Source organism: Lithobates pipiens, unplaced genomic scaffold, assembly GCF_037356315.1.
Source record: "Lithobates pipiens isolate NorthernLeopardFrog02 unplaced genomic scaffold, aLitPip1_a1.2 Scaffold_1, whole genome shotgun sequence".
Classification (NCBI taxonomy): domain Eukaryota; kingdom Metazoa; phylum Chordata; class Amphibia; order Anura; family Ranidae; genus Lithobates; species Lithobates pipiens.
In genome coordinates, this window is record NW_027507685.1 from 212,156,453 (window position 1) to 212,179,620 (window position 23,168).

Consider the following 23,168-nt stretch of genomic DNA (forward strand, 5'->3'; position numbering starts at 1 on the left):
CTTTTTTCTCTGTCGAATATTTTCTCTATATAATCTTGGACTAATAGAGGTAAGGTTAGGCACATTCGACCACAGGTTCTATAGACAGATTGTTATTGTCAGAGTCATGTCGAATCTCCTATTTTATATCGAACTGTTGTAACAATGAAAACGAAAATAAAGCATTTATTTATGTCGGATCTTTCGTTTTTCGGATTTTGTGCTTTCGTTATCGTTTGTCAAAATGAAAACGAAAATAGCTGAAATTCGGACGAAAATGCATTCGGACGAAAACGAATGCACATGTCTAGTAAAATCCTCTAAAAAGAAACAGCATGGGATCCCCCCCAAAATCCATATCATGGTATGGATTTTGTGGTTAAACCCCCCATGATGTGGGGTTCCCCCCAAAATATCAGACCCTTATCTGAGCCTTCAGGTCGAGAAAGGGGGCACACACTCTCAATATTAGGGGCTCTGCCCCACCACCCCAAAGCATCTTTTTTCCATATTGATGGGGACAAGGGACTCTTCCTGCCAACCCTGCCCAGTGGGTTTTTGGGGTCTGTGGGCAGGGGGCTTATCGGAATCTGGAAGCCACCTTTAAAAAAGGGGGCACCCGGATCCTGGCTTTCCACTATGTGAATGAGTATGGGGTACATTTTACCCTGACCCATGCCCCCCCCCCAAAAAAAGTGTAGTGTTACAAAAAACAAGAGATGGTTTTTGACAAGTCCTTTATTAAAAATGAAGAATGTCCCCCGTTGTAGCTTCAACATCAACTTCACTGCTTCCTCCACTGATGTTTTCTTCCGCCGCCGCCACCCTGCTGAAAATAAAATTTGATGTGCGGTTTCATCCATACCAGAGCCAAAGGTTTTGTTTTGATTGGTCAAATTACAAGTCACAATCATCTCAAAATCGGATCCCATTCTTTGAAGCCGCATGAAAGTCAGACCTGAAGTCGCAGGGTGAAGTCGGATCGGTAGTCGCGCGACTTTCATATCGGTTAATTGTGAATATTGCCTCTTTGCAGAGACACTCATCAAATTTCTCATTAGTTCATCCACACCTGATATTTTAGTTTCTAGTAGATGCTATTGAGCCTATTATATCTGATCAAACAGATCTCCAAAGCTGCTAAAGGGGTTTGTTTAGGACTTTGCCAATCGGCTCCTATACATATACATTGGTACTTTGAAAATGGATATCTCGGTAACGGCAGCAGCTGCTGCCACAACCGAGATATCCATCTTTTCAGGAGCTGGTTGTATTTACGATAATGATGGTCTCTGTGGTGGATTCGCCACGAGATCTCTGTTATTCGTGGCGGGAGAGGGCCCCCCCTCCCGCAACTCTCCTGCGCCCTCTGCCGCTTACCGGAGCTGTCGGCAGAGGCTGAGACGATCGGATCCTGTCTGTGCCTGGGTATGGAGACGAGTGATGCTAAGATTGCCCCCACCCATCTCCATACCATAGCAGGGAGGAAGCGACGTCAAAACGTCACTTCCGCCCATAGTAATTTTTTCAAATGTCAACTTTTTTTTTTTATTATTGCATTTTAGTCCAAATATGAGATCTGAGGACTTTTTGACCCCAGATCTCAAATTTAAGAGGACCTGCCATGCTTTTTTCTGTTTTAAAAAAAAAAATATATAGTGAAATAATTAATAAAATTGAGTAAAATAAATAAATAAAAATTTTTTTTTTAAAGCAATCCGCTCACGCACAGAAGCGAACACATACGTGAGTAGCGCCCGCATATGAAAACGGCGGTCGAACCACACTTGTGAGGTATCGTCGCGATCGTTAGAGCGAGAGCAATCATTTTAGCCCTAGACCTCCTCTGTAACTCAAAACATGCAACCTGTAGAATTTTTTAAACGTCGCCTATGGAGATTTTTAAGGGTAAAAGTTTGACGCCATTCCAAAAGCGGGCGCAATTTTTAAGCGTAACATGTTGGCTATCAATTTACTGGGCGTAACATTATCTTTCACAATATAAAAAAAATTGGGCTAACTTTACTGTTGTCTTATTTTTTTATTCAAAATTATTTTTTTTCCAAAAAAAGTGCGCTTGTAAGGCCACTGCGCAAATACGATGTGAAAAAAAAGTATCGCCATTTTATTCTCTAGGGTCTTAGAACCCCCAAACATTATATATTGTTTTTTTTTCTAAGTAATTTTATAGCAAAAAAAAAAAACTGTTTTAAACACATAAACACCAAAATCTCAAAACGAGGCTAGTCCTTAAGTGGTTAAATGAGGCACCTGGGAGCAGTTACCTCCATTCCTGATATCTATAAATACAAAGGAGAGTTTGGGACTTTAGATGAGGCACATGAAAGCGACTACAAAAATGGTAAACATCATGACGTATTTATTCAGCATGTACACGTCTCCTGGTATAACATATTGTACATACAAAACGTAAAAGACTATTTTGTTTCATACACATACCAATGATGCAATATAATTCATCTATATACAGGGATAATTTCTATATAAAATATTGAGAGCCAATACTGCTTCATACCATGAGATGATCACAAAGGATAAAGATTGCATGGTAAGATCTAGAGGAGAATATAAAAAAAATATATACACCGTGTTTTGAAAACAAGTATGCATCTAGAATTGCTCAACGTGTTTTGTGGATTTATTCCACTTCCACAGGAGCAAATACGTAAAATTTGTCTGCAAAAGATATATAGAGAGACCAGTATAGACCATTATTGGGTCCTATTAAAAAGGAACAACACAGGCAGATAAGATTGAGATAAGATTCCCATCCCTCTGGGACTACACTGTGTGTGCCCGGTTCTCCCATGGTTCCTCACCACCACAGCTCCTGGGACAGACACCCTTGATTGGCCCTCAGCCTCCAGTACCGTATGATTGGACCTTAGCCAATATATATGTCATTATCATAGGGATGGATTTTTTTCCATTCTTATTCACCTGTGCTGTTCCTTTTTTAATAGGACCCAATAATTGACTATACTGGTCTCTCTATATATCTTTTTCAGACACATTTTATGCATTTGCTCCTGAGGAAGGGAAATAAATCCACGAAACGCATCAAGCAATTCCATGCATACATGTTCACAGTGTATACATTTTTTTAACATTCTATTCTATATCTTACCATGCAATGTTTGTCCTTTATGGTCATCTCATAGTATGAAGCAATATGGGCACTCAATATATTATATTGCAAATATCCCTTTATATAGATGAATTATAATGCATCACTGATATGTATATTTATAACAGTTTTTTACGTTTGTATGTACAATGTGTTATACCGCAAGGAATGTGTACATACTGAATAAATATGTCATGATGTTTACCATTTTTGTAGTCGCTTTCATCTAAAGTCCCAAACCCTCCTCCGTATTTATGGATCTCCAAAGCTATAAATACAAACTATCAATTGATACTTTTTTTGGATTCTCTCTAGGAGAAGAATGACCCGAAAACGGAATATAACTTCAAAAACCTGGTGAACAGCACTCTGCAGATCTTCTTTGCTGGCGTGGAGACCACAGGTTTAACACTGACCTACACTCTCCTTATTTTTATGAAAAACCCAGATGTCCTCGGTGCGTATTGAAACCAATCTCCTCTTCACACTTTAGTAACCATATTAGGTCGATGTCAAACACCTGATCTGGCCATGTGGGCATATTAATCAAATTAATGATTTCACAAGCATCACTGCCACATCCTCTCTCACCTGATAATAGTATTTTTCGCAAATGATCAAGGATGGAGACACAAGTGCACACATTACACAAAAAAAAAATTATACTAGGGACAGTGTGTGCGTGTACTTCTGAAAATTAAGCATGTGCATTTTCAAATCTCCTCATTAGGCAAGGTCTGTGAGGAAATTGATTGCATCATTGGCCGAGACCGAAGCCCCAAAATGCAAGACAGGAATCAGATGCCATTCACAGATGCTGTGATCCACGAAATGCAGCGATTCATGGACATAGTTCCAATGGCTTTGCCTCGGAAAACTACAGGGGATATTGAGTTTAGGGGTTACTATATACCCAAGGTAAATGTGCTTTAATAAAATAGTAATTTCCTTATGTTCTTTTCAACAAGAAATTGTTCTCTATTGATGCTTGGTGCTCTAGATTCTCTAGATGTGGTATCTTGAATGTAACTTTTCTAGAAGCTAACTTTAAAGTTCTATCAAGATTTTATCTGTTGCCCGTTAGACCTGCTAAAATGTATCCAGGGTCCTCCCCACTGTGATTTAGGGGCTGTGAACTTCCGGGGTCTATGATCCACATCTGGTGGGAGTCTCCCGGAATTAGACATTTTTGGAATAAAGTTATCTTTAAAGTCACTGTTTTTTTTATTTTATAGTGCAGAAATTAAAAAAACGGAGAGATGATCAAATACCACCATACCACCAAAAGAAAGCTCTATTGCTGGGGGGAAAAATCATTTTATTTGGGTACAGTGTCACACATCCGCACAATTGTCGGTTAAAGGAACACAGTGCCGTATCGCAAAAAATGACCTGTTCATGAAGGGGGGTAAATCTTCTGGAGGTCAAGTGGTTAAAGGCATTATAACGATGCACAGTAAATGACCCACTAACTGGCACTCACTATAGCAAAGTTGAATTGAACTATGACAGGTGCGACTTGAGTCTCTGGAACAGCATCAGCTAATTTAGAAGAATAATCAGGTCCATATGGGCACCCTATGCATATAATCCCATCAGCGGGTGAGAGTATGCATTACTAATGTATGATCTACCCCTTTCGAGATGGCAGAAATTACTTAGCACCCAATGGTTAACTGTGGCTGGCCTCATGTTCCTCCAGCGTTGGGTTCTGGTGCAGCCAAATAACTCTCAGTGACTCGGTCTTATGGTCCTGGGTATGGCACAGACTCTTAGAATTGGGGCCACACTGCACCAGGTCTCCCTACACATAAAAAAGGTCCATAGCACTCCAGCCTCTCAATCTTCTGGCATGTATCGATGCAGAAAAATCGCCTGATAGCAGGTACTCACTCCCTGGCTCAAACCTTAGACTGCCCCCAGTATCTTGTGGAATGCCCGCAAAAAATTCTGTCTCCCCACCTGCGCCCGCTACATAGTTATACAGCTAATGGAAAATACAGTTACTCTTTAGACTGCTGTCATTATGGGAGCATGATCATCTCTAACTGTAATTTTTTGTAGCACTCAAAAATATTGAAAGAAAAGTGACAATGCGATCTGGGGTCAAAACAAAATGTTGTGGAATGATTGGGGCTCCCTCAGCTACATAAAATACAAAAACTTTAATATATATCTCTGTTATACAGTAGTTAAGTTATATTTCTTTACTTTTGTAGCACACAAACATTTTTCCGATGATTACCACTGTGTTAAAAGACCCCGCCTGTTTTCCGTACCCTAATGAATTCAACCCCAAGAATTTTCTTGATGACCATGGGAATTTCAAAAAGAATGATGGCTTTATGCCTCTTGCTGCAGGTAAGTAAATATGTATCACTGGCTTACATTTGAATATATTTTTTGCAAGTGTTATTCCCAATAGTCTATTCTCTTGGTTTCACTGCTTCCAGTAGTGTACTTTATGATGGAACTTTTATCCAATCATATTTCAGCCATGATAGCCATCATGTGTTGCCAGGGTCAAATAAATTTGCCTTGAGGCCTTCAGAATCAACAGTGCAGGAGCCTGTAGCCTATAGTATATGGCACTGAAACTGTAGCTTTAACTAATCTGATTTTAAGTTGGCAACTCTGTGGCCATCTAGCAGGTGTTTAATGTTGAATTTTTAAGGTTACAGACAAAAATTGCTGGATTAATTCAGGTAGGAGATCACTGAAGGCCTAGATGTGAAATGCATGACCCGTCACATACAGTATCTCGCAAAAGTGAGTACACCCCTCACATTTTTGTAAATATTTTATTATATCTTTTCATGTGACAACACTGAAGAAATTACACCCTGCTACAATGTAAAATAATGAGTGTACAGCTTATATAACAGTATACATTTTCTGTCCCCTCAAAATAACTCAACACACAGCCATTAATGTCTAAACCACTGGCAACAAAAGTGTGCACCCCTAAGTAAAAATGTCCAAATTGGGAACAGTTAGCCATTTTCCCTCCCCTGTGTCATGTGACTCGTTAGTGTTACAAGGTCTAAGGTGTGAATGGGGAGCAGGTGTGTTAAATTTGGTGTTATCACTCTCATACTGGTCACTGGAAGTTCAACATGGCACCTCATGGCAAAGAACTCTCTGAGGATCTGAAAAAAAGAATTGTTGCTCTACATAAAGATGTCCTAGGCTATAAGAAGATTGCCAAGACCCCGAAAATGAGCTGCAGCATGATGGCCAAGACCATACATTGGTTTAACAGGACAGGTTCCACTCAGAACAGGCCTTGCCATGGTCGACCAAAGAAAAATTGGCAAAAAATTTGGAAGAACACATGAACACCGCTAAAGTCTATGGGACACGAACATTAAAAATCAAAAGTGCTAATTTTAAAGGCTTATATGCAAGTTATTGTCATAAAAAGTGTTTGGGACCCATTTATCAATGCAAATTTTTTTTTTTAAATGCCATTTTTTCTGGAGGAGTGAATTTTTTAATGCTTAAAGTGAAACAATAAAAATGAAATATTCCTTTAAATATCATGCCTGGTGGGGGGGTGTCTGTAGTATGCCTGTAAAGTGGCACATTTTGCTGAGTCTCGGCAATATAGATAAAACTCATTGAAAAAAAGGGAATGCCCCCCCCCCCTCAGTCTATTACCAGGCCCTTTGGGTCTAGTATGAATATTAAGGGGAACCCCAAACCCAAAAAAATAGAGTGGGGATCCCCCTAAAATCCATACCTGGCCCTTCAGGTCTGATATGGAAATTAAGGGGAACCCTGCGCCAAATTTTTAAAAAAAGGTGTAGGGGTCTGGTATGGATTTTAGGGGGAATCCTGTGCCAAAATTTGAAAAAAAAAATGGCGTAGGGGTCCCCCTAAAATCCATACCAGACCCTTATCCGAGCATGCAACCTGGCAGGCTGAAGGAAAAGAGGGGAAGAAGAGAGAGTGCCCCCCCCAAACAGCACCAGACCACATGCCCTCAACTTGGGGAGGGTGCTTTGGGGTCTGACTCCAAAGCATCTTGTCCTCATGTTGATGGAGACAAGGGCCTCATCCCAACACAACCCTTGCCCAGTGGTTGTGAGGGTTGCGGAACCACAACCATCCCATAGGATGATGCTTCTTCTGGGTGACAGTTCTTATATACCCTGTTTCCCCTAAAATAAGACCTAGTGTGATTGTCGGTGATAGCTGCAATAAAAGCCCTACCCCCCAAAAAAGCCCTAGTTAAAGTCCTTGTAGGTCTTCATTTCAGGGTAGGGCTTATTTTTGAGGAAACAGAGTAGGGCTTATTTGGGTGGTAGGGCTTATATTGCAGCCAACACCGACAATCACGCTAGGTCTTATTTTAGGGAAAACAGGGTAGCTGAGGGTGTGGCCCCCCGGCATGTAAACAGGTCACTCCGCCCCCTCTGACACCACAAGGAAGCCACGGGGAAGCCCTGTGCCGTCAGATGGAGCGGGATCACCCATTTACGTCACGGGGTGAAGAAGCATCAGTCGGCGGGGGCCTCCCATGGAGGCGGAATGGTTGCGACTTTTTTTTTTGGTCCGTTGGCGGCGTGAATTTATTTTGCGGGACATTTTTATTTTTTATTTTTTAATAAAGGACTTGTCCCAAGGTGTCTCTTGTCTTTTTTTACAATTGTTGACACTATTTTTGTAAAATGGTAGAGGTACAGTGTGATAAGCCCCCTGCCAGCATACCCCCACAAACACCAGGCAAGGGTTGTGGGGATAGGGTCCTTGTCCCCATCAACATGTCCCCATCAACATGGGGACAAGGTGCTTTGGGGTCAGACTCCAAAGCACCCTCCCCATGCTGAGGGCATGTGGCTTGGTACGGTTCAGGAGGGGTGGCACGTGTTTTTTTATTTTTTTTATTTATTTTAGTTAAGGGTTCCCCTTGATATTCATACCATACCAAAGGGTCTGGTAATGGACTGGGGGTTGGGGGGGGGGAACCCATGCTCATTTTTTTAATGAGTTTTATCTATATTACCGAAACCCAATAATTCATTACAGCCATTATCAGTTTTAAATGACAATTTTTCCTTTAGAAATGACATTTTGCTGTGGTACTGTTCTAAACATGGGAAAAATGTGTCACTTTACAGGTGTACTATAGACACCCCCACAGGCACTATATTTAAAGGAATATTTCATTTTTATTGTTTCACTTTAAATATAAAAAAAAAAAAATCACTGCACCTGTAAAAACAGCAGTTTAAAAAAAAAAAATTTGCATTGATACATGTCCCCTGGGGCAGGACCTGGGTCCCCAAACACTTTTTATGACAATAACTTACATATAAGCCTTTAAAATTAGCACCTTTGATTTTTCATGTTAGTGTCCCATAAACTTTAACGGTGTTCCGATGGCTTTTCGAATTTGCCGCAAACACTGCATATTGTTCACTGTTCAGCAAACATCGGGCTCATCTCTATTTGGGAAAGAAACGTAATAGTGCTGGCAGCATTGCTACGGAGGTTGAAAGGGTGGGGGGTCAGCCTGTCAATCAAATTGGTCTGCATGGTTGTCATCCCAGAAGTAAGCCTCTTCTAAAGATGTTGCACAAGAAAGCCACAAACAGTTTGCTGAAGACAAGCAGACTAAGGACATGGATTACTGGAACCCTGTCCTGTGGTCTGATGAGACCAAGATAAACTTATTTGGTTCAGATGGTGACAAGCGTGTGTGGAGGCAACCAGGTGAGGAGTACAAAGACAAGTGTGTCTTGCCTACAGTTAAGCATGTTGGTGGGAGTTTCATGATCTGGGGCTGCATGAGTGCTACCAGCAGTGGGGAGCTACAGTTCAGGGAACCATGAATGCCAGCATGCAGGGCAGCCATCAGAAATCATGGGGCCCCTTAGACAGTTTGAGGCCTGGGCACCCCAGGCCTGACCACCAACATTTTCAGGACCCACCCACTGGCCATCCCACTGAATCCGCCCACTAGCTATCCCAACAAGTTATTCAGTGCACACACTTTTATTTTAACACTCATACAATGTCATATATGAAAATGCACAATGTATTATAAGTCTTTAGTCCTTTAAGGTTTAACAGTAGGAAATGATATCTGCCAAAAAGATACATCCAGATCCAGCAGCTAAATGCTCTCAGCCCCCCTCAAACTTGTACGCTCTCAGCACCCCTCACATGTGTATATATGAGACACAGACATGTACACACACACATACACATGTACACAGAGACATACACATGCATATACACAAACACATACAGAGACATGTACACACACATGTACACAGACACATACACACACATACACATGTACACAGACACATACACAGACACATAAACACATGCACACAGACACATACACACACACACATACACATGTACAGAGACACATACACAGACACATACACTCATGTACACAGACACATACACACACACACAGACACATACACACACATATGTACACAGACACATACACACACATGTACACAGAGACGTGTACACATACACATACACATACACACATGTGCACATACACATACACAGACACATATACAGAGACATGTACACATCCACACATATGTATACAGCGACATGTACACAGACACATACACGCACAGGTACACAGACACATGTACACAGAGACATACACACACATGTACACAGACACATACACAAACACACATGTACACAGACACACACACATATATATGTACACAGACACATACACACACATATGTACACAGACACATAAACACACATGTACACAGTGTAATGTTCGGGGGACCAGGTAGATCGCAGGACACAGGCTTTGCACACAACAAAGGGTTTATTAAACTTAAATCGCTTTACAGCAGCCAAAAACAAAAGGAAAAAGGTTTGCAGTCTCACCGACTTGCAAAGTCCAGAACAGCAGTCTTTATCAGAAACAGAGCTTGATCTTGATGGCAGGTAGCTTCCCCTGCCAGGAGCCTTCCAAACAGGACACTGCTGTCCACTTCAGCTGCTGCAACCCAAACAAACACCATCCACCATGTGTTCTCCACTCCTCCACACCCACCTACCACTTCCTGTCTTGTTTTTTTAAAGGCACTCCCTTAACAGGTGGGTTAATCAATTTTATTCATTTAAAAAGACCACAACCCAAACAGAGGGGAAATATAGCGTCCTTCCAGGACCCAGCCACGGCGTCCTGTACAACAGGCACATGCACACATGTACACAGGGACATGTACACAGAGACATACACACATGTACGCAGACACATACACACAAATGTACACATAGACATGTACACAGAGACATACACACAGACACATGTACACAGAGACATGTACCTATTGAACACAGACACACACACACATGTACCCATTGATCACACACACATATGTACACAGACACTTGTATCCATTGAACACACACATGTACACCCTCCCCCTTCACTTGTAGAAGAGCCCTTACTTGTAAGGTGGTGTTCCTGGTCCCATAAAGCATAAAGCATATCAGTGGCCACCAGTGCAGCCTCATTAGTGGCCATCAGTGCAGCCTCATCAATGGCCATCACTACAGCCTCATCAGTGGCCATTAATGCAGCCTATCGATGCTGCCTTATCAGTGTAACCCCATCAGTGCCGCCTCATCAGTTACCATCAATGCAGCAGGGATGATAGGGAGGAATCGGGAAGATTTCTGGCCAGATCACACAGAGAGGGGTTCTCCCGCTGTGACACAGCTTGTATATGAAACGCCGGCCGCTGTCAAAGTCCTGCCTCCTGGAAAGGCATTGGACCAGTGTGCTGTCTATCATAGAAGCTGGTTCAGGAGGTGGGACTTTGACAACGGCCGGCGTTTCATATACAAGCTGTGTCACAGCGTGAGATCCCATCTCTGTGTGACCCATCCGGCTCTCCTCCTGACAGTTTCCTGGCTGAACGCTTTTGGCAGAAGCAGTGAGGCCTCTCTAATACCCTGTAAAAAGCCACACCACTTCTGCCAGAAACGATCAGCCTAGTCCGCCCTTGTTCTACACTCGCCCTTAACTAATTTCCACTAGCCAAATGCGAGCAGGCGAGTGGAAATTTTGAGATTAGGTATGAAATATCAATCTAAACTTGCTCACCTGACAGGTAAACTCTTGCTTTGTGTCTAAGTATTGAGGTTTCTTGCTTCTCTGTACTGCAAGAACTGTTTATTGGGTGGCAGCTACAATGGATAAAACAACATTGGGGGGATTGCTAAAAAAGGTGTGTTTTTGTGTTGGGGGGGGGGGGGGGGGTGGGGTGACTACATTTGGACACCTTGGGGGAGATTTACTAAACCTGTATCTTTAAAGTGGAACTTAAGGCTGCATGCAACAAACTGCTGGCAAGTTTGCTTTTATGTCAGAGGAGAGTCTATATGCCGATTTTGCAATATTTTTGTTCTCTGAATGCTCCATTTACTAGATGTTTGCAAAACTCTTGAAGACATGGGAAAATCCCCCCCAAAAAACTGCCTGGATTTTTTATTTTTTCTGGCCCTTTCTGAGACCATTTGCAAACGTTTGGCAAAAGGCATGGATACCTGAGCACTGCCATAGGGGACATGTAGCAATGCAAAAAAAAAAAAATACTATTAAGTGGTGAGCACTTTTTTTTAAAATAAAGGCTTAAGGGGCAACATTAACCACTTCCGCCCCGAAAGGATTTGCCCCCTTCCTGACCAGGCCATTTTTACGATACTGCGTCTCTTTAACTAACAATTGTGCATTTAATCGCCTCTGCAGTTTTTATTTTTATGCGATACAAACAAAAAAAACGTCAATTTTGAAAAAAACACAATATTTTTTACTTTTTGCTATAATAAATATCCCAATTTAAAAAAAAAACGAATTTCTTCCTCAGTTTAGGCTGATATGTATCCTTCTTCTACATATTTTTGGTAAAAAAAACAAATCACAATAAGCGTATATTGATTGGTTTGCACAAAAGATATAGCGTCTAGAAAATAGGGGATAGATTTATGGCATTTTTACATATTATTATTTTTTTTAATAGTAATGACGGCAATCTGCGATTTTTATCAGGACTGCGTCATTGCGGCAGACAGATCGAACACTTTTGACACTATTTTGGGACCATTGACATTTATATAGCGATTAGTGCTTTAAATAGCCATTGATTACTGTATAAATGTCATTGGCAGGGAAGGAGTTAACACTAGGGGGCGATCAAGGGGTTAACCGTGTTCGCTGTGTGTGTTCTAACTGTAGGGGGTGGTACTAACTAGGGAAGGAGACTGATTGGTGTACCTTTATACTAAGAACACATGATCTCTCTCCCTCCCTGTCAGGAGTGATAGTGAGTGCACCAGGCTCCCCCTAATCCCCTTAAAGCGGCCGCCGTACAGCTTTCCGGCGATTCACACATGGGGAGCTATTCTGGCACCGTCAACCGTCGGCGGGTGGTCTGGAAGCGGTTAAACGTGCACAATTCATACCACTTCCTCAAGCTCAATCTCTATTAGCCCTTGTACACACGGTCGGACATTTCAACAACCAAATCCGTCGGATTTTGTCTGACGGATTGTGTCCGAAATTGTTGCATACACATGGTCGGACAAAGTTGTTGGAAAATCCGATCTTTCAGAACGTGATGACGTAATTTCGTTACGATGGGACTACGTTCAGGCTAGTAGCCAATAGCTTTGATGTAGGAATCTGATCTGAGCATGCGTGGCACTTTGTCCGATCGGAATTCTCTACACATGATCGGAGTATGTCCGATCGGACCAGTTTGTCGGAAAATATTTCCAGCAAGTTGGAAAATTTGGTCCAACGGATATTCCGACGGAAACAGTCCGATGCATACCACACACAGTCGGATTATCCGACAAAACGGTCCGATAGGACACATTCTGACAGGTTCTCCGACGGTGTGTACAAGGGCTAAAACTGAGCTCATAATATTCTCTCCTGCCCATTCACCCTCCTCTGACTTCTCCATCAAGAACATTAATACAACCATCAGTCCCTCCCCTCATGCCAGGGTTCTAGGTGTAATCCTGGACCTGACCTTTCAGCCCCTAATCCAATTACTACCAAAATCTTGTAGACTTCACCTCCATAACATTTCCAATGCATGCTCCTTTTTTACCATTGAAACATCTGAACCACTGAACCATTGAAACCACTCACTTGTTATCTCTCCCTTTGACTATTATAATTCCCTCTTCATTGACCTCTTCACAGGCTATCCCCTCTTCAGTCTATTATGAATTCTGTTCTATTGTTCTACACTGACATTTGCAGATCCTACTTGCCTGGGGGCTTCACACAGTCAATCTTAGTAGCGCTTAATAAATGGCTATTTTTTAATGGGCCAAGGTAATTTGCATAGCAAATTGTGCACTCTAAAGCCTAAGTTAAAGAGGGATTCCATCTACAAGAAAAAATATTAAAAGCCAGCAGCTATAAATACTACAACTGCTGACTTTTAATAAATGGACACTCACCTGTCCCAGGGTCCAGCGATGTCGGCAGCCGAGACCGATCGATCGCTCGGCTCTCGGCTGTTGCCGCCGCCATTGTCGGTGAGGGAATCAGGAAGTGAAGCATTACGTCTTCACTTTCTGGTTCCCTACTGCGCATACGTGATTCGCGCAGTGCAATGGGAATGGTCCGTGCTTTCTCTGGGACCCGTGTGTGTTCCAGCAGACAGCGTGCAGAGACAGGAAACAGCATAGACTCCCGTGAGAGTCTATGCCCGGAAGTGGGTGCAAATACCTGTCTTAGACAGGTATATGCACACCCCTCCCCCCTGAAAGGTGCCAACGGTGACACCGGAGGGGGGGGAGGGTTCTGATGAGTGGAAGTTCCACTTTAGGGTGGAACCCCGCTTTAAGCAAATATCATATGTAGGCAAACAAGAAAAAAAAAGATAGTGTGGTCCCAAATGCAGGTGGTGATCATCCAGATGGAGGTTGAAATCCAAGCTGTGGGGAAAGCAATATGCCATGCATCAGTCCACACCCGCAGGTTAATATATGCATGAAATGGGGTAAATTATCCACAGGCGGCACAGAGTAGCATGTAATGTGGAAAATAAGCAGTCTAACCTCACTGTGTGAGTCTGCCAATGCAACATAAAGCAGTCACTTTGCCATCACAATGTGAGGTAGATGAAGGAACGATCTGTAGCAGCTGCGGCTTCTGGTGTTTCCTCTTGGGTTGCCAGTAGGGTTCCGTATGGTAGCAGTTGTTGGCCAGCGTCAATGTATTGACTGGGGGGTCTCGGAGGCTACAGCCTTGTGTCAAACTAGGTAACACCATGCTGGATACAGCATATGTGGCTGCTGTGCCCTCTGGTGCCAATTGTATGGAATTTCAGATCCCTTGTGTAGATCGGCTTGGTGCATATCAAAGCGGGACATCTCATCCCACTGATCTGTGACATCAACACCTTTCATTACATCCACATGTAGCTTCATCAGGATAGCATGCCCTCCCTCCTCCTGTCCTTAAATAGGGAGCTGTCTCATAAAGGGGGTCACCTTCTTATTTTCATTAAAGTGATACTATATTAAAGCAACATAATAGCATACATCCCTTAAAAGTAAGTTAGCTATCAATTTCATAATACAACAATACAAGTCAACTAAAGCTAAAGGTACAGTCATGGGTGAAATTTTTCCAGAAAATCAAGTATTTCCCACAGAAAAGTATTGCAGTAACACATATTTTGCTATACACATGTTTATTCCCTTTGTGTGTATTGGAACAAAACAAAAAAAGGGAGGAAAAAAAGCAAATTGAACATAATGCCACACAAAATTACAAAAATGGAGTGGTCAAAATTCTTGGCACCCTTTCAAAATTGTGAATAAATAAGAGTGTTTCAAGCCTATGATGCTCCTTTAACTAGATGCTGACCGCCAGCCGTCAAATGACGGCCAGGCGGCGCACCTATTGTGGCGGGAGGCCGTCATATGACGGCCTCCCGTTTAACAGGGAATGCGCGGGATCGAGTGCGCGCATCCCTGTTTCTTCGGTGGCGGCGTGACACGGAGACACCGCTCGCCACCGAAGGGGGTGAACAGCCATTGGTTATGGCTGTTTACCACGTGATTGGCCGTGATGAAGTCACGGCCGATCACAGATGGTCACACCCCGACTGTGCACGGTGCATGCGCGCGATCGTGAGCGCGCTGCGCGTGCACGTCGGTGGCGGCGTGTTCCCCGGGAACACTGCTCATCACCGACGCTGGTAAACAGCCATTGGCCGGCTGTTTACCCACGTGATCGGCTGTGATCCTTTCACAGCCGATCACTAAAATGTAAACAAACCGCGGTAACGAGATGTTACCGGGTTGTTCTCCTCCTCACACACCGATCGTGTGTGAGGAGGAGATTGCGGTAACATCTCGTTACCGCCTAGTATACACCAATCACACTGATTGCCTGCCTGCCACCCCCCCCAATAAAGAGGACCTGTCACCACCCCTCATAGTATCTGTCAATCACAGTCCATCAGAGTACCTGTCACAGTCCATCAGAGTATTTGAGTACCTGTCACAGTCCATCAGAGTATTTGAGTACCTGTCACAGCCCATCAGAGTACCCGAGTACCTGTCCCAGCCCATCAGAGTACCCGAGTACCTGTCACAGCCCATCAGAGTACCCGAGTACCTGTCCCAGCCCATCAGAGTACCCGAGTACCTGTCACAGCCCATCAGAGTACCCGAGTACCTGTCACAGCCCATCAGAGTACCCGAGTACGTGTCCCAGCCCATCTGAGTACCCGAGTACCTGTCACAGCCCATCAGAGTACCCGAGAACCTGTCCCAGCCCATCAGAGTACCCGAGTACCTGTCACGGCACATCAGAGTACCCGAGTACCTGTCACGGGACATCAGAGTACCCGAGTACCTGTTACGGCACATCAGAGTACCCGAGTACCTGTCACGGCCCATCAGAGTACCCGAGTACCTGTCACGGCCCATCAGGGTACCCGAGTACCTGTCACGGCCCATCAGGGTACCCGAGTACCTGTCACGGCACATCAGAGTACCCGAGTACCTGTCACGGCACATCAGAGTACCCGAGTACCTGTCACGGCCCATCAGAGTACCCGAGTACCTGTCACAGTCCATCAGGGTACCCGAGTACCTGTCACAGCCCATCTGAGTACCAGAGTACCTGTCACAGTCCATCAGGGTACCCGAGTACCTGTCACAGTCCATTAGAGTACCGAGTACCTGTCACAGTCCATTATAGCACCGAGTACCTGTTACAGCCCATCTGGGTACCCGAGTACCTGTCATAGACCATCTGAGTACCCGAGTACCTGTTCCAGTCCATCTGAGTACCCGAGTACCTGTCACAGTCCATCTGTGTACCAGAGTACCTGTCACAGTCCATCTGAGTACCCGAGTACCTGTCACAGTTCATCTGAGTACCCGAGTACCTGTCACAGTTCATCTGAGTACCCGAGTACCTGTCACAGTCCATATGAGTACCTGTCACCGCCCTTCAGAGTACCCAAATACCAGTCACCAAACCATCAGAGTACCTGTCACCAGGCCATCAGAGTACTTGAGTACTTGTCACCAGGCCATCAGAGTACCCGAGTACCTGTCACCAGGCCATCAGAGTACCCAAGTACCTGTTACCAGGCCATCAGAGTACCCGAATACCTGTCACCAGGCCATCAGAGTACCCGAGTACCTGTCAACAGGCCATCAGAGTACCCGAGTACATGTCACCAGGCCATCAGAGTACCAGAGTACCTATCTCCAGCCCATCAGAGTACCCGAGTACCTATTTGCAGCCCATGTCTCATAGAATATACGTTGGGGTGTTTGCTTTCCAAAATGGGGTCATTTTGTGGGTAATTTCACTGTCCTGGTGGTCCAGGACCTTCAAAAGTGTGATGGGTAGGAATGAAATGAGATGTGTCATTTATGCTCTTAGAACGCCTGAACGTACTACTTCAATGTTCCGCCTCTCTATGTGGCCAGGCTGTGTAAAAGTCCTACACATGTAGTATCGCCATACTCGGGAGGAGTAGCAGAATGTATTTTGGGGTGTAATTTTTGCTATATACATGCTATGTGTTAGAAATATCTTATAAATTGACAATTTTGTGTAAAAAAAATGGGTTTTAATTTTTTTCCACATATTCCAAAAACTTCTGGAAAAAAATTACCATTCAAAAGACTCATTATGCCTCACAGATTATACATTGGGGTGTTTGCTTTCCAAAATGGGGTCATTTTATGGGAAATTCCATTGTCCTGGTACTCCAGGGCCTTCAAAAGTGTAATAGGTGGTTGAGAAATGAGATGCGTCATTTTTGCTCGTAGAACGTCTGAAGGTACTACATCAATGTTAGTGCTCTGTATGTGGCCAGGCTGTGTAAAAGTCTCACACATGTGGTATCGCCGTACTCGGAAAGAGTAGTAGAATGTATTTTGGGGTGTAATTTGTTGTATGCATATGCTGCGTGTGAGAAATAACCTGATAATATGACAATTTAGTAAAAAAAATCAAAAAAAAATCTTAATTTTGCAAAGAATTGTGGGAAAAAATTACAACTTAGAAAAACTCACCATGCTACTTACTTAATACCTTGGAATGTCTACTTTGTAAAAAGGGGTAATTTGGGGGGTATTTGTACTTTCCTGACTTGTTAGTGTCTCAAGAAATGAGGTACACCTGATGTACTGAAGGCCTGATCAGAAGTGATCAATTTTCAGTGATTGGCACCATAGTTTGTAGACTCTATAACTTTCACAAAGATCAAATAATATATACTAATGTGAGTTATTTTTACCAAAGATATGTAGCAGTATAAATTTTGGCCAAAATTTATGAAGAAAAATTACTAATTAGCAAAAATTTATGACAGAAACAAAGAAAAAGGCATTTTTTCACAAAATTTACGTTTTATTTTATTTATAGCACAAAAAATAAAAAACCCACTAGTGATTAAATACCACTAAAAGAAAGCTCTATTTGTGTGGAAAAAAGGACATAAATTTTGTTTCATATGGATACAGTGTTGGATGACTGAGTAATTGTCATTCAAACTGTGAGAGCGCTGAAAGCTGAAAATTGGTCTGGTCAGGAAGGGGGTGTAACTGCACTGTATTGAGGTGGTTAAACTCACTTGGGGCAAGTAACAGGTGTGGGCAATATAAAAATCACACCTGAAAGCAGATAAAAAGGAGAGAAGTTCACTTAGTCTTTGCATTGTGTGTCTGTGTGTGCCACACTAAGCATGGACAACAGAAAGAGAAGAGAACTGTCTGAGGACTTGAGAACCAAAATTTTGGAAAAATATCAACAATCTCAAGGTTACAATTCCATCTCCAGAGATCCAGATTTGCCTTTGTCCACAGTGTGCAACTTTATGAAGTTTGCAACCCATGGCACTGTAGCTAAACTCTCTGGGTGTGGACAGAAGAGAAAAGTTGATGAAAGGTTGCAATGCAGGATAGTCCAGATGGTGGATAAGCAGCCCCAAACAAGTTCCTAAGAAATTCAAGCTGTCCTCCAGGGAGCATCAGTGTCAGCGCAAACTATCCATCGACATTTAAATTAAATGAAAAGCTATGGCAGGAGACCCAGCAGGACCCCACTGTTGACACAGAGACATAAAAAAGCAAGACTACAGTTTGCCAAAATGTACTTGAGTAAGCCAAAATCCTTCTGGGAAAACATCTTGTGGACAGATGAGACCAAGATAGAGCTTTTTGGTAAAGCACATCATTCTACTGTTTACTGAAAATGGAATGAGCCCTACAAACAAAACACAGTACCTACAGTGAAATTTGGTGGAGGTTCAATGATGTTTTGGGGTTGTTTTGCTTTGGCACTGGGTGCCTTGAATGTGTACAAGACATCATGAAATCTGAGGATTACCAAAGGATTTTGGGTCGCACTGTAGAGCCCCGTGTCAGAAAGCTGGGTTTGTGTCTGAGATCTTGGGTCTTCCAGCAGGACAATGACCCCAAACATACATCAAAAAAGCATGCAGAAATGGATGACAACAAAGCGCTGGGGAGTTCTAAAGTGGCCACCAATGAGTCCAAATCTAAATCCCATTGAACACCTGTGAAGAGATCTTAAAATTGTTGTTGGGAGAAGGCACCCTTCCAATAAGAGAGACCTGGAGCAGTTTGCAAAGGAAGAGTGGTCCAAAATTCCGGGTGAGAGGTGTAAGAAGCTTATTGATGGTTATAGGAAGCGACTGATTTCAGTTATTTTTTCCAAAGGGTGCACAACCAAATATTAAGTTAAGGGTGCCAAGAATTTTGACCAGCCAATTTTTTGAGTTTTTTGTGACTTTATGTCCAATTTGCTTTTTTTCCTCCCTTTTGTTTCAATACACACAAAGGGAATATACATATGTATAGCAAAACATGTGTTACTACTATACTTTTCTGTGAGAAATATCAATATTTAGTTTCTTTTGATATGTAGAAACTGTCCTATTGGAATGCCATTTTTAGGTAGGGTGATGGCTATCTGCTTAGAGGAGAGTATTGGCTGCAGTCGCTTTACGGAAGGTGCAAATGGTAAGAATATGATTTTCTATAGAGAGTCCAAAAAAGGAATTTGCACTTGGTCAAACGTATAGGTCAGCCATATATTGCGACTGTTTTCATTCAGACCTTCGATGAACAAATGTAATGTGCCAGTATCCTCTCCGCAGAAGCAGGACATCATCAATATGACACTGTTTTTAACCGCTTGCCAACCAGCCGCCATCGTTATACAGCTGGCTCCCCTGCGCAAATCATTGTAGCTGTATGGCGGTCACTTTAACGTAGGAGCTGATAAGCGTGCCCAAGGACCATGCTGACAGAGCCAGAATGGGGATCTGCCAATGTAAACGGACAAATCTCTGTTCTGTCAGGGGAGGAGAGACAGATCTGCTTTTCCTAGTAATTAGAAACAGCAATCTGTCTCCTCCTCCAGTCAGTCCCACCCACCCATAGTTAGAAACACTCATGAGGGAACACATTTAAACCCTTGATCGCCCCCTAGTGTTAACCCCTTCCCTGCCAGTGACATTTATACAGTAATTAGTGCATTTTTATAGCACTGATCACTGTATAAATGTTAATGGTCCAAAAAAAGTGTCAAAAGTGTCCGATCTGTCTGCCACAATGTCGCAGTCCTGCTAAAAATCACAGATCGCTGCCATTACTAGTAAAAAAAATAATAATAAAAATGCCATCAATCTATCCTATATTTAGTAGATGCTATAACTTTTGCGCAAACCATTCAATATATGCTTATTGCATTTTTTTTTTACCAAAAGTATGTAGAAGAATACATATTGACCTAAGCTGATTAAGACATTTTTTTTAAATATTTATTATAGCAAAAAGTAAAAAAATATTGTGTTTTTTTTTTAAATAGTCCTGTTTTTTTGTTTATCAAATACCACCAAAAGAAAGCTCTATTTGTGGGAAAAAAAGGACATACATTTTATTTGGCTACAGCAAATTGTCAGTAAGGCTGGATTCACACCTATGCATTTTTACTGCTTTTTGCATTTTGCAGATTTGCACTACAGAACATATTCCATAGAAAACCATGGTAAATGGACTGTAGTACAAATCTGAAAAATGCAAAAAGCACTAAAAATGCATAGGTGTGAATCTAGCCTTAAAGAGACGCAGTGCCATTTTGGCCTGGTCAGGAAGGGGCCAAATCCTCTTGGGGGTGAAGTGGTTAATTCATGGTAAAGGGGATTTCTTTGTATTTCTTTGATACATTGTGCGCTACGAATAGTTCTTTCATCTCTTTTTGATTGTTATATTTAATTGTTATATTTTCCTAATAAACACAAGTTCATTACTATCCAACATGTCGGCCTAAATAACCGCTTGGCTTCCTATTTTGGGAGTTTCCCTCCTGGTGCAGCTCCTTTATTCTCTACAGTTTCTCATCCCCCTTACCAACTGTTCAGTGTCTACCACTTCTCTTTGCCAATCCCTCCACTGGCTTTCCATTGCCCAATTAATTTTAATTAAAAACATTCACAAGAAACAAAGCCATTTAAAATTCTGCTCTAAGCTACTTCACCAATTTTGTTTCTAAATATCACCCAAACCATCCTCTCTGCTCTTCCCAAGTTTTCCTGCACTTTGCTCCCTTGTTTCCGCCTCCCATGCTCATCTCCTGGACTTCTCTATCTCCAAAGCCTATCCAATACTCTGGGACTCCCTACCCCAATCTGTCTCCTACTCTACTTCAGCTAAAAACCAAATCTTCTATTTCTCCCATCAGTTTATCCCTCACAGTTATTACCTTTTTGTTCCACCAGCCCCTCCCTATTAGATTGTAAGCTCCCAAAAGGGGGGCTCCTCCTAACTCTCTTGTATTGAATTGTATTGTTGCTGTATTGTCTCCCTTGAAATGTTGTACCTGTAGACTGTACTTCAGCAAAAGTGATATTTAAAAGAAAAACTTTTGTCACTAATTGACAGTTTCAATCCCAGGCCTGTTTCAGTTAGTAAACAAAGTGGCCAGAGATCATGGGTGACATAACTGGCCAAATATGGTCAGGGCCATTTGTGGTCAATGACGTCCACCAGCATCGCTGGCCAGTTAGTTAGTTTTCTGCTGCTGGTCAGGGAGCTGTCATTTATGCCGTGAAACTCTATTATGCCTTTTTCCTTGGATGCATGGCTGACCTGCGCTGTGTGTGTGTTTTATGGACACACACAGCCTGGCACAAGACCGTGGCCACACAGGAGAAAGAAGGAGCAGATATTGCTGGGGGGGGGGGGGCTCCAGAACAGGAGGTAATGGGACTCTCAGTGTAATATTATTGCACAGAGCAGATAAGTATAACCTTTCCCCTTTTTTTTCAGCAAAAAAAAGCCTTTTAACTGCTTAACCACTTAAGGGCCGAGCCTCTTTTTGATATTTGTTGTTTACAAGTTAAAAACATTTTTTTTACTAAGAAATTACTTAGAACCCCAAACATTATACATTTTTTTCTAACACCCTAGAGAATAAAATGGCGGTTGTTGCAATACTTTCTGTCACACCTTATTTGTGCAGCGGTCAATACCTCATATGTGTGGTTTGAACACCATTTTCATATGCCGGCGCTACTCACGTATGTGTTCGCTTCTGCACGTGAGCTCAGCAGGACGGGGTGCGTTTACATTTTTTTTCTTATTTATTTTACCTTTTATTTTTTATTTTTACACTGTTTAAAAAAAAAAAAAAAAAATGTGTCACTTGTATTTCTATTACAAAGAATGTAAACACCCCTTGTGTAGTGCACTACCCCCTTGGGAGCTGCTGAATTGTTCATTTTCCCACTGGTTATCCCGGACATTCAGGGCTACCCTTCAAACAGAAGCACTGAGCAGACAGGCTGATATCATCATATGCATTGCCAGATTAAATTTTTACCTTTGACTGGGGTATCACTTAAATAACATCAATTGTCTTTACTCTGCCACAGGAAAGAGGAACTGTATGGGAGAAGCTCTGGCCCGAATGGAGATTTTCCTTCTAGTAGTTACAATCTTACAGAATTTCATATTGAAGCCTGAACTTCCCAGAGAGGATCTGGATCTCAGTCCTGATGTATCTGGACTTGGAAATCTACCAAAGCCATACAAGATGGCCTTCATTCCTCGCTAGTGATTATTACTTTTATATACCATGAACTGAACATGAAGTCCTGATGTAGCGCTGTGTATGTAGCGATGCTGCCAGACATCTCTACGTCACACTTGTAGACAATAAAAAGTATTTTGCTTTGTTTTGTTGTTTTATTTGGGGGATTGAACTTGCTTGGGGGAAGGGATATGGGATGCCCATAGAACAAATTGGTATTTGCAATGTTATAGCGGTTATGCTTTACATTTCCTTGAATAGAACAAAAAATGGTGGACTCTAATCTTGACAGCTCTCCCTGCACTCTCCCTGCAGACTTCTACCTCCAGGACACTTTTCCTCCTGCACAACACTTTCCTGTCACAGCATTGGGCATCCTGTCCAACCATCTTGAGCTGTCTAGGCCTCACTCTGAAT

At 42.5% G+C, this 23,168-nt stretch overlaps 1 protein-coding gene across 1 annotated transcript in view; it reads left to right on the forward strand.

Moving 5' to 3' along the window:
• Positions 1 to 22,807, forward strand: part of LOC143988854 (cytochrome P450 2B4-like) — a 68,689-nt gene extending 45,882 nt beyond the window's left edge. Inside the window, exons 6-9 of the mRNA XM_077488748.1 lie at positions 3,443 to 3,584; positions 3,858 to 4,045; positions 5,347 to 5,488; positions 22,594 to 22,807. Coding sequence (XP_077344874.1) covers positions 3,443 to 3,584; positions 3,858 to 4,045; positions 5,347 to 5,488; positions 22,594 to 22,775 — 654 coding nt within the window. The 3' untranslated portion in view covers positions 22,776 to 22,807. The remainder of the gene's footprint in view (positions 1 to 3,442; positions 3,585 to 3,857; positions 4,046 to 5,346; positions 5,489 to 22,593) is intronic.
• Positions 22,808 to 23,168: the final 361 nt, after the last annotated feature.